At 44.1% G+C, this 12,837-nt stretch overlaps 1 protein-coding gene across 1 annotated transcript in view; it reads left to right on the forward strand.

The window, feature by feature from the left end:
- DGKH (diacylglycerol kinase eta) overlaps nt 1-12,837 on the forward strand; it is a 163,123-nt gene that overhangs the window by 63,889 nt on the left and 86,397 nt on the right. Inside the window, 1 exon segment of the mRNA XM_039877212.1 lies at nt 392-472. Coding sequence (XP_039733146.1) covers nt 392-472 — 81 coding nt within the window.

Consider the following 12,837-nt stretch of genomic DNA (forward strand, 5'->3'; position numbering starts at 1 on the left):
ATTTAGCACATGTGGGGCAATGATGTCTCCTCTGCCTTCCTGGCAAAGCTGTTACAAGGTTTAGAGATACTGTCCCGTGTGCGCGTGTGTGTGTGTGACACTTAGTAGGTTCCCCATGGATTATGCTCCTAAGTGCACAGAGCATTTTGCTTTGAAACAGTGTTCTAAAGCTCTTTCAAGTCATTTTCAGTTTGGGATTTATGTGTTACTCATACTTTGTGGTTTTACTCACAAAGTATCACTACCTTAAATTTTTCTTCATTTTCTTTTCCTAATTCCTGACATACCCGCATAGTCATGACCTAATAGTAAAAAAAATAATAATAATAAATATTGAGGAGCATTAAGTTCAGTTTTTATTTAATATGTTTGTGTTCTTTTTCATTAACAGTCTCTGATATTTGATGAAGTTGACCTCTCAGATGCCAGTGTAGCTGAAGCAAGCACAAAAAATGCTAACAACAGCTTCACGGTATGGTTATATTCTGCTCACTCCCTCCTCAGAACTCATAGAATGATCTTTCCTGCGCACACACAGAATGTCCTCTTCACTCACCCCTGTGTGTCAGCCCGTGCTTGTTGGAGTTCTCACCAGCACAACCAGCTTGATGAGAACACTGTGTGCTCGAGTACCCAACACCGTTCGCGATTGTTCGGGTCCATAAACCAATGTGTTAAATGTATTTTTTTTAAAAAATATTTATTGTTCCTTTTTAGGCCTTTTAATTTTAGTGGTTTGAATTTTTCACTTCCTTTAAATTTATGACTTCAACTGACTCCCTTCGACTGACTTCTCGAATATTCGAAAAGCTCGGTTTTTATCTTCAATCTCAAAAGTAATATTTTCTCCTTCTCTTCTACTTTTACTCTAGTTGCTGTAGTTCGGGCCTTCATTTCTTCTCACTTAGGTAATTCTTTTGGTAGCTGTTTAAGAAGTGTCCTCGGTTCCAGTTAATTCTTTTCCAACTGCAAATGCCATTGCTTAAAATACGTCCCTGGCTCGCCATTGCTTGTCAGATCGCATCTGCAGCTCAGTCTTAAAGTCTTATAAAACCACACATCAGCGTTCTGGTGTTACTGATCATTATTTGCCTTTACATACCCTGTCAGTCGAGTATTTTTGTCCGTGCCTGGGCTTTTCCCATTTCCTCTGCCTTAAACGATTCCTCCTCCATCTGTAGCTGTTGAAATTCTACCAGTTCTTCAAAGCTTATCTCAGATATCTCATACTTCTTCTACTTCTTTGATTAAAAAAATATGAGTTGAATACCCTGTGGGTTGAGTACCATGTACCAGGTGCTTGTGCTAAGCACAAGAGAGATTCAGAGATGGATGGATGGACGGATGGATGGGTGGATGGATGGATGGATGGATAGATAAACATCATAAATAAAGATATGCACAGTATAGTTCAGTGAAGTTCATCTGGGGTTGTTTCTATAACCATGTATTCCTTCGGTCCCCTAAGATGTATTGTTCTTGCTATGTAGTTGCCCCCATCCACGCTCCCAGCCCCTGCTCTAGGAGGCCACCACTCCGGACAGCAGTGTGTTGTATCTGTCCCTACAGGGCAGTTGAAAACAGACGGACAAACAAATACAGAGCATTGCCACGATAGAGGCGAGCTGGGGTGGGGGAGGAAGCAAATGAGTTCAGATTTAGTCTTATTGATTCATGGGCATGTGGGATGATAATTCATGGTGTAAATATTCTTCCTTGTCCTCCTTCCCCTCCCCCTCCCCAGGGAGAGTTCAGTTTGAGAAGAGGAAAGCCAAGAATAGAATCCTGGGAAAATGTTAAAATTTAAGGTTTGACCAATAAAGACAGAGCATTCTGAAGTATAGAAGGAGCATCAGGAGGCACGGCTGTTACAAAAGCCAGTGGAAGGGTTTCAGGACGGAAGTTGTTAAACGTCACATGCTGTCGATAAGTCAAGACGAAGAAGACATGAAAAGCATTTGTGGCAGTAGTTCACTCGGAGGCCGTTCGATCACACCGGTGAAGGGCTGGCATGCGTCTGGCTCCACTGAGATGCAGTGCGGAAAGGCAGAGGGGGCCAGCGGAGGTCACTTCTCCTAAAAGCTTGGCCCTTAGAAGTGTAGCTAGAAGAGTGTTCGGGTTTGTTGAGAGAGTCATAGTTTTATCGTTGCTTCTGCTTCGTTTTCGAAATGGGTTTTGAGCGTGTCTGTGTGGAGAGAGGAAAGAATTGTTAGAATCAAAAGTCGAAGCTTCAGGAGAGAGAGGGAGTGACTGACTGACGGAGCGTGATTGCCGAGTACGCTGAAGGGCGGAGAGCCAGAACCCAGGGTCAGGGGTCGGCATCGAACAGGAGACAGAGTTTCCAGAAGCAGGTGTGGGCAGGAAGTTCATAGCCTTCAAACCCAAATACTACTATTTTTTCAGTGAAATCGGAGACAAGGCCTTCTGCTATGAGTAAGCGTTTAGGAGAGTCTGGAGTAGCTTCTATACAAAATTGGAATTGAAACTCAATAGGGGCCTGCAGAAGATTTACTAGGTAGTGAAGAGTGTAGCATCTCCCAGAGACTGGAGATCAAGTTTAGTCATAGTCTTAATTCTTAGGCCTATAGCATTTTCTTTAAGATGGGGACAGAGAACAACAACTAGATTGATCCAGGGTTCAGGGTTCATGGGGAATGTTGGACAGAAAGATAAAGGGATTGTTGGCTATTTGGGGTATCAATAACTCATCCGTCTTCTCGCTCTTAATTCTCAGGTTTTCAGAATGAAACATAAGTGGTGAGCGACAGCTTAGTAATGGTTCAGTAGGATCCAAAACCCACGAAATACAGAGCTTCTGATCAACTGTTGGAGGCGTCAGGCCAAATGTTGCTTTTTCTTTCCTCCCAGATGAAGGTGGGGTAGGGCGACCAATCAGATTAACCACTGATCTCCCTGGGGAGTGACCAGTAGTCCTCTCTCCCGGTGGAGGCTCATGCGGGAGGGATGACAAGGGTTTTCCCCGCAACAGGGATCTGGAGTCCAGTCTGAAGAGAGTTCTAACGTTGACGGTTTGAAGGATGGAATAATTTCGGGTGAAGACAAGGTGTAGAGTATCAGACAGATAAAGGTACGGGGACTGAGAAGCTCTGGAGAGGTGGTCGGGAGAGGTTATTCAAATCCTTTGTACAGCTCTCTCTTGGACTTCCTCCTGCCTGCCGTCTCTCCTCGAGCCTTTCTTACAGAAGTTACTTATATTCTGCCTAATATGTATTTAAGTACTGATGTCTGTTATAGCCTCCTTGAGCATAGGGCCTGTGTCCCATCTTTCAACCTCCTGTTACCTTCTCCATAATAAGTATTTGCTGGTTTAATTAATGAGGTGAAAGTTTATGTTAGGCACGAGAAGAGTTTTTATTGACAGATTTTCAAGAAATTTCTTCAATTAACCAAACATTTCTGAAATTTGTTGGGCTAGAAATGTAGAGACTAAAGTGTTAGGCCGATTGTTGGTTCGAGTTTTACAGCAAATCCGATTGGTAGGACTTTCCAGAGTATAGAAGGGGACACGAGAAATGTGTTTAACCAGTAATTGACAATCCTGTCTTCAAATACTAAAACATCTGACCTCCCTGGTTTGTGGTGGCTGTTGTCGAGGCTGTCATTGTCATTTCGGCTAGTTCATGTCCAAGGTTAATAGCGTCGTATGATGGTGTGATGGCTGGGGAGTCTAGGAATGGTCAAATTCTGTTTCGCTGCAGCCACTCCTCCTCTCCTGGAAGTCCCTAAGGATGGTAGATTCACAAGGGACAATAGTAAATAGAAAACCTATAATTAGTAAACAGGAAGTGGAAAAGCAGAGCTTCTGAAAACCCGACGCCAAGCTCTCTAGTAAAGTGGATTCTCGGTTGAGAGTTCTAGAAAGCCAAAGGCAACTGACCAGCCCTGGCACGTTGCTCAGCAGCGCTCTGCTGGAGGTCATGAGTGGGTCACTGAGGCCAGCGGAGCTTCCAGGGGAGGGGACGTCAAAGGGTTTGCCGATATGCCAAGAGCCAGCCTGGGCTCCCGTCCCTGGAGTTAGCAAGTCTCGTGTTCATGGTAGTGTCTTAGTTTTCTATTGCTTCATAATTACCACAAACTTTATGGCTTAAAACACTGCCTGTCTATTATCACACCGTTTCTACTGGTCACACAGCACAGCTGGGTTCCTCTCTTCCAGGTCTCGGGAAGCTGAAATAAATCGATATGATCCATTAAATATATATTCACACTCATACATGCATATATACTTTTTAATTATCTTAGATTGGGGTATTTTGACCAAGGTTTGAGTTTAGGGTTTTGCAAGTGTCTTCTGTAATAGACAACAACTGTGACAACAAAACCTGGCCCTCAAAGCATGTTCTGTGATATTAGGTGACAGCGATGTGATGTGATGGGGAGTAATGGACAATCCCGGACTGCCATTTGGCATGTTATAAACCTTTAGGTTAACGTTCATCATTAATTTACTTGTAGTTTAATTTCTGCTGTGGCATTTTCCATGATTGCAAAATTTGTAGTATATTCTTAATCTTTTTGTTCATTTTTTGACTGTTAGTTTTTTTTTTTAAGTTTGCTGATATCTGCATGGTGTTTTGAGTATTATTCTCACTTTAACATTTTCATCTGTACCACATCTTTTTGCTATATGTGACATGTTCTTCTTAGATTAAACTGCAGAATTGATTTCCCCTTGGTCACACTGGTGCCTTCCTGGGAAGCGTCCCAGACCTGATGTTTGACCCAGGGCACTTCTGTGTCATGCAGTATTCTGTTGACAGTATGTTACAAATTCCTAAAAGTTCGGGAATTTTGGAGGAGAACGTAGATGAACTTTATCTTGAGAAAATATTTCATCCTGCTCGTCTCTCAGAGGTGTAGTGAAGATTTATTCTCACTTTCGACTCACTTTAGTAAGTGTCATGGGGAAGGCAACCATTCTGTAATGAATGAATTGCAACCACTCTTTGTGAGGAGAAGTTATTTGCTAAAGAAGAGCTTTTTAATGATTTGAAAGTCATCACAATCACACGATATATGTTAGGGTTTCAAAGCCTGCTGTTCAAATGACTGTTTTCTTTACTGTTTAATGAAAGGCTAAATCTTAAACAAATGACTCATCATTTTAAAGAAATTATTGTATTGACGTTTTTAAAACTTCTCATGGAAGTTTGTAAAGAAAGTAGCACTTTTTTTTTTTTAACTAGAAAGAAATGCACAGGTAATTTATTTGGTTTATTTAGCCACTCAACATTTCTAGTGAGCTCTCTACAAGTGTGTGTGAAACCTCATGGTCACTGCACATCCGTGCTGGCTCGCTCAGCTGTGTGAAACAGATACCACGTGGTAGCATTTATTTTTAGAACTCAGTGAGCACTGGAGCAGAGTCATTTAGTGTAAGGGTCACTTGTCACAGCAGACACGACAGAAAGTTGATTAGCATTAGATTATGATTTTTCCGATGAGGTTTAAAAAGTATGCATAAAATCAAGCCAATAAACAAAGAGAACATACTCTTAACAGCAAATGAAATGCTGAAAATTATGCATTCGTAGTACAATTGAAATCAGCAGGCTGTGTTCTAGTGTTTACTTCCTGTTTATTGTGTTTACTCCTTCGCTTCCTCTATATTACTACAGTTCGGTCCGTCTCTCAAGAGAGATCTCACATCCTTTGAATCTCAGAGAGTGTCAATTTACTTTTATCTATTAGTGTCTCAATATTAGTTACAAAAGAAGTAACTAAAAGTTATTGTTTTCATATCATTTGTGCATGCACAGCAGGCAGGAGGTGTTTAGATAATCACCTAAGTAAATAATCACTTAAACAAGCTGCCTACTCTATTTGGTAATAATTTGTTGTAACTACGGTGTGCCTCTTCTAAATGCTTTACATCTTGTAACTCATTCAGTTCTTTGTATCAGTCCTATAAGGTAGGAACCATCACGCTCTCCATTTATAGGAGTCTGAAGCATGGAGGCTAACGTCTAATCCATGGAAATGGCTGGAATCTGAACCCATCCGGGTCTTCTGGCCTTGGTGGTACTCCGCTGTGCGGCCCTGCCTCCCTGTTGTGGAGTTTTAAATGAGTGTGGTTCACAGAGTATTTCTGTTTGGTTTTGACACGTTCAGTCAGTCGTCTTTTCTACTCCAAGTCAACCATAGAGTCTTACGTTGTGTCACCAGAGGCTAGTTTCATAATGGCGGGTCACACCACAAACTCGAATGTTATTACGTTATATTTCGGGCACTGCATTTGAAATGGAAATGTTGGCTAACGAGCTCCCCGAGGCAGGTTAGCAATCTTATTCAAAGGTCCCGGGATCGCAGGATGGATTGACATTAAAAGGCACTTGTTATTTTAGAGATGTGGGGAAAACGTGAAATGTCTTTCATATTTGAGGGATTATCGCGTAAAAGAGACGGTAGACAGGTTTTGTGTTACTGCCGCGTGCAGGACAAAGACCTGTGATTGAGTTCACGGAGGGACAATTTCAGCTGTACATAGAGGAAAATTTTCTGACTTGAGAGTTCCACCTGATGGAACAGGCCCCTTGTGAGGTAGTGGCCCTGCCCATTGTCAGAACTGCCCAGTGATCTCATTCCCTGTGAACCAAAGGCGCCTCCCAACCAGAGTTCTCGGAGCAGACTTGGGTTCAGAGTGTTGACATGAGCTTCGCGAGGTTGGACGGCCAGTAGCTATGCGGAGCTGGTACAAAATTCCTGACTGTCAAGCCCTTGGGGTTCGGTGGGGACAGGCAGGGAGGAGTGGGCACTGTGCCGGACACTTTAAACACAGTCTCATGACAGCACACAGCAAGAGCTAAGTGACCATCCTTCAGGAATGCTCTGGGACAGATCTTTGCTTGGCTTGTGTATGTGGAAGGGGCTGGGGGAAGATGGTGGGGACCCAATTTCCTTGCAGTTACGAAAATTGTGTCCTTCACCACTGAATCCCAAAGGCTAACTCAGGGCCGGGCAGAGAGGAATGACAGTAAATGAAATGTAATTTCAGGTTTTAGCTTAGAAAACAGTTTTCTAATTTTCCTCCAGTAATGCTGGATTATAATATACCTATAAATATTTGTATCCATCTTGAAATCTTTATATAATGACCCAGACTGTTTGTATACCAGAAGTAATTCTTACAGACATGATTCATGCCTAACATTAATCATTGCAGTGGTTCAACGGAATTATTAGATGCCTGATAGTGGCAAAATTCATGTATTTTACATCCAAGTTGTTTAAAATATTTTATACCACTCTAAAATGGTATTAATGCAATTCGAGTGGCTGTTTCACCTTTTAAAATTGACGTGTAAGGTTTAGATGACTTTATACTATGAAAGCTCATAATTTATAATAAGTTTGAAATTTGTATTCCTTTTTCTATAACTTAGACTCCATGCTTTTAGAAACGAGATATCATTGTTTCTGTGGGTGTATTGTATTTTTCTTTTCATTAAGCAAAGTGGCATCTTTTCCAAGAATATAACCCAGAGAAATATCCCTTATAGCTATATTATGAGCTTCCTCAGACCAGAGTCCTAGGAGGTAAGAAACCGTTGGTCCTTTTGTAGCTAGACTGAAATCTTGTTATGGGTAGAAGAATTGTGCCTTTCCTTGTCTCCACCTTCACCAGTAGCCGTCCGTACATCTTTCAGGAGGCTTTCTAAAGTAGTCAGGAACCAGTGAGCATGTCCTTGCGTATTGTGGCGATGCCAGAGCTCTGGGAACCCGGGCTTGTTGCACAGTCAGCTCATGGGAGTCCCAGCTCAGAGACCAGCTCATCTAAGAGCCTGTCGTGGTGTGAGTCGACACTATCGGTAGTTCGGGAGAACTGTGTCTCTGGTGCTCCAGGCCGGGTGCCACGGCGAGTCACAGTGCTTGGCACGACCACTTCCCCTCACCTGTCCCTGTCCGCCGAAGACCCAGGGCTCAGAGAGAACGTGGTCAGTGACCTTCAACCTGCCGCCGCTAGAACTTTTTATATCCCGCAGGCTCTTGCACAGCAGCCTGCTCCCTAGCCCATCGTCCACCTCTGGAACTGCCCTCAGATATTCATTCATTCATTCATTCATTCATTCAGTTAGCAGATATTTACTGAGAGCTTGCTGCATGTATCGGAGATCATGCTAGATTCTGGATATGCAGCGGTGAATACAAAGAATTGGCCACTGAGTACCAAAGTTTTAAAAAGTTTTAAAGCCTCCCCGGACAGGCCCCTGTCTTTAAAGTGTGTGGCCCTGGGGTAGGATCCTTGGGATAAAGAGAATAAGGAACTGCCTCGCAGTGGGGGCCGGAGACCATGCCGTCACAGGGGTCCGTCACAGGGGTCCGTCACAGGCTGTCGGAGAGAGAGGGGCACACGGCCTCTGAGAGCTTGAGGCGCACACCACTCGTGATTCCACAGACTGGCCCCTCGGGGACGGCTTTGTCTGCCCTTCGCCACAGACGTGCCCCATGCTGGCATCTCTGAGGCCAGAACGTGGCCACTGTGTGGAACTGCCTACCCCCGAGTATAGACGCCAGCACCCGAGGAGGACGTTAGCCTCGGGCACCGTGCGGCTGGCCGGTGGAAAACTGCCATGCGGTGGCCAGTCTGGCCCGTTTTAACCTTGCGGATGGTGGAGTGACCTTTGCGTGTCCCTTCTGTGCTGTAGCTCCCAGTGGATGGCCACAGGCTGCACAGCTGTTTTGGGGACTAGTTATAAATGTGCATTTTATTCACATTTCCACGTGCTAGGCCTTGCACAGGACGTCTCGATGGTCCTGAGCTGACGCTGTCACTGTGACTGTGGCCCTGGAGACAGCAGTTGTAGCTACGGGCAGTTGAACTTCTAGATCCTATCTTCTCTCCTGAGAGATTCTGCGTGAAAACTGGCAAGGGTTGGTCACGTCTGACCTCGCAGCCCCGGTTCCACCAGCCACCCAGGTACACAGCAGCTTCTACGCTGTGCCGACCGCCGCGGAAGGCTCGCCCACCCTTCGCCAGCCTGACCACCCCGCCGATGCCCTTTGAAGAAGGGCTGTGGGATTTACCTGGACGCCGTTGTGGTCTTTGCATGGCTGAAGGGCTTCTCGAAGGCTCTTCGGTCCCACTCACTTAGGTTAGCTCTGACTTCTGATACCCATTTGGGAAACAGGGAAACCTCAAATCCTGTGAAAGATGACATCCCATCTCATGGAGGTACCTGCAGTAGGGACCAATATGGGAAAATAAACTTCTGGCAATGAAAATGTTTTTAAAAACACACCATAAATGTCCAGACCCCTGAAACATGAAAGCCTGTGGCCGTTTGATCGGGATGACAGAACCCCGAAGAGCTCTGCGCTGGCTAGCATGGCAGAGTCTTTTTTCCTAAGTTCGATGTTCCCGACCCCTCAGGAAGCCAGACTCTTTGGTGCCCTGTAAGAAGTTGGGAGCCATGGTGCTCAGACTCCCAGAGAATCCCAGAGATATGTGTGATCCTGGCAGAAAGGGGTTCACAAAAGAGATTTTCAATTCAGTGGTTTCTGCCTTAAAGATTTCTGTGGTCTCTGGAGTCAGTTCAGGCTTTGCCAAGACCAAACCGGAATGCACGAAGGCAAAGGTAGATGTGCACTTAACAGGAGACAGGTTACAATCTAGTCAGCGACAGATAAGTGAAGTCAGAAGCAAGATCTTTTTGTTGACAACAGGTAGGTGGAGTGCTCTCTAGTCGAGGTGCCTGTCCCTCCTCCTCCCCTCCCCTCCCTTGTCACAGGATGAGACCTGCAGGTAGCCGATCCGAAGACTTTTGGACAGTCCTGGCGCATGAACTGTGCTAGCTGACCAGGATTTGTGAAGGATCGCACAGATCTCTTGGGATACCTTCAGAAACTTCTAGTAAGCTGTGCCTACTGGTATGGAACTCAAGGACTCGGAGCAGAAGATGGTCTTTAAATCTCAGAAAAACGGATTCGTGGCAAGAAACTGTTCCACAGTGCTGCCATCTTAGAGCAGAAGGTGTGGCTACACGCTGAGTGGCCCCTGACATCAGAACTTCATCAGGCCCCCTCCAGCAGTGGGGACTGACACCTTCCATTAATCCAGACACCAGGTGTGGCCTAGGGACACAGTGTGTCTGGCTCAGCTGGTGGGATTTCTTGTCTCTGCAAATGAGTTGCTTTTACATACTTCACTAATGCTTTGTAGTAGTTTAGGACAACACTGTTCAGTATGAACATCTGACAGTGGAAACGACTGGGCTTGGGACCAGAGGTCACACAGGCCTGCCGCTGGTATGTGGCCGGGAGAGGGACAGTATTCTATGTGTCGTGTGTATGTATGTACGTTTTAAGTTATCTCATGTTTATAAGAGCATCGGGTTGAGTATTTGGACACCGTGGTCTTATTTCTGCACAGACTTTGGCCATTTTCTTTTTCAGAATTCCATCAGTAAAGGGTCCTGGCAGTAGTTAATTTTTCATAGTTGCTCAACAGTATTATCAGAGCTTCCCTATTTGTTAGGCTCACGGCGCGAGAAAAGCTGTCAGCATAAAGCAGCTAAACCATCTCGCTTTGTAATAACGCGGTGGCTTCGTGTGTGTGTGTGCAGGGAACGTGTTCACGTGAGCCTGTTTCAGACGGTACGTCTTTTCAGTGTAGATAGAAGTGTGCGCACCAGCAAAAACCGACATGGCCGTTGAAAATACCACGTGATAAAGGTGCTCCCTTCACAGGATAGAGTGTAAAGAATGTTCTTTCACGCCTTTAGATTCATCAGTGACTTTGCTGCCCACATCATCCAGAATTAGCAAGGCTGGTGAAATGTACAGTTTATGCGTGTAAAGACATGTGTATAAGGATATTTATTGCACATTGTAATAGCAAAAGATTAGGAACAACCCAAATGTAAAGGTTAGAGGTCTGGTTGACATATGAATTATGAAATATGGCACACAGTGGAATGCTATGCAGCCATGAAAAAGGAGGGATCCGCTCTGCATGTAACAACATGCAGTGCACTCCAGATTTCATTCCGTGGGAAAGCCACATGTGGAAGAGTGTACATGGGTAAAATGTTGCTCTGTGTGTGTTTGAGTGTGTGCGAACGCGTGTGTTTAAACGTCAGAAGACTCCGTATTCACTGTATATGCAGGGAGATACACAGATCTCTGGAGAGAGATGCAGAAGCTGACAATATTTGTGTGCCTCAGGAAGGGAACTCTGTAGCTGGAGGTGGGCTTAGCGGGGAGATACACTTTTCATTCTAGGTACATTTTGGATTTTGTGTCGCAAATGTGTATTACCTATTCAGAAAATTTTAAAATGCTACCTAGGAGCTCTTTTTGGCAGCTTCCTAGCAGACACCTTTGACAAGAGTGGCCGATTTGGCAGGCAGCCCAGGTCGGACAGTCCTGTGATGTCCGAGGAAACCACAACGAGGGCGCCCGCTAGGCCTTCTGTGGGGGAGGGAAGGACAGGAGGAGGGTGAGTGGCCTTGGGGGAAAGATGAGAGGGCAGTGACCGAAGGGAGGAGGGGGAGAGGCGGACCCTGGCGGAGCTGTTGAAATTGAGAAGGCTGGTGTGTAAACCATGCCCTCGACTAAGAGTAGAGATGAGGAGAAAAGCATGTTTGGGGGGCACGGAATGAAGATGCTGTGAATCGGAGGTGGTGGTGATATATCCTGGTGACGTCTGCAGGCGATGGAGAGAGATGCTGTAAAGAACCATTGAAATGGCTGCGAGTACTTTTTTAGTACATTTTCGTGGCTCTTTTAAAGTTTCGGATGGTCAAATATCTTCTCTCTTCCTTAAGTATGATTACGGTGTAATGGAAAAATTCGGTTTTAGAGATGTTTTAGTTTTGTGGTGACCGGGACAAACAAGATAATTATTTTGTTTTGAAATTTCCCATTACATACGTGCCCTGTCGAAAGCCATTTACGGTTACAAACCCAAAGAGCTTGTGCCAGGGGAACGAGGCTAATGCATTGTTCCCATCGCTGGTACAGTCTGCAACTACTAAATGAAAGGTACAACTTTTAATGTACCAATTAACTAATAATACTCACTGCTAATTTACAGTGGAAATGCCTGTGGCAGCCTCCATAAATAACTTCTGAAATTACTGTGATCCTTGTTATGATAATAATACTAAAAAGAAAACCCCGTTTTTGTAGTACTTCAGATACAGTGTTATATATGATTTTATATCTCGTCAATATTTATCTAAAATGCCTGGTTTGCAGAGACCTGTCTGTGTTAGTAAATTAAATCATCGCCACCATCATCATCATTAGTTTTACCAGCACCTTCATATCTCCTTTCTGGCTTATCTTTAAAGAAGGCACAACGATGTATAGGATGGAGATGTAAGTGTGCAGTAGCCCTGAATTTTTGGGGGGAGAAAAAGCATATGCATCTTTCTCTGCCTGTTTTCTAGGATGATGTCGGTTTGCGAACATCAAGCAAGTTATATAAAATTAAGTGGCCGATTTGAGCGGCCTGCCTTTCAGTTTTGAAATACCTTTGGTATTTGTGAAATATGCCTGCTTTATATTGTCAGTTTAGATATTAACTGATTTTGGTCTGGTCTTAAGAGTACCAATCATGGTTTTTAGATTTTTTTTTTTTAATCCATTTTCATGAACCGAGTATTGTTTTTAGTAATAAGATAAAATTATAGCTATTATTCTATAGCTCAATGAAGTTATAGCGTAATTGTTTTGAAACATTTTGCAGGAAATATTTTGTTATTGCTAATCTGATGCTTTCTATGTCTTCATTCTTTTCTGTTAACATGATTATTTTGATGCCAGTTCATTTCTTAGGGCGACATACATATATGCAGTTACAGCACAGTGGAT

Source organism: Pteropus medius, unplaced genomic scaffold, assembly GCF_902729225.1.
Source record: "Pteropus medius unplaced genomic scaffold, Ma_sr-lr_union100, whole genome shotgun sequence".
Lineage (NCBI taxonomy): Eukaryota > Metazoa > Chordata > Mammalia > Chiroptera > Pteropodidae > Pteropus > Pteropus medius.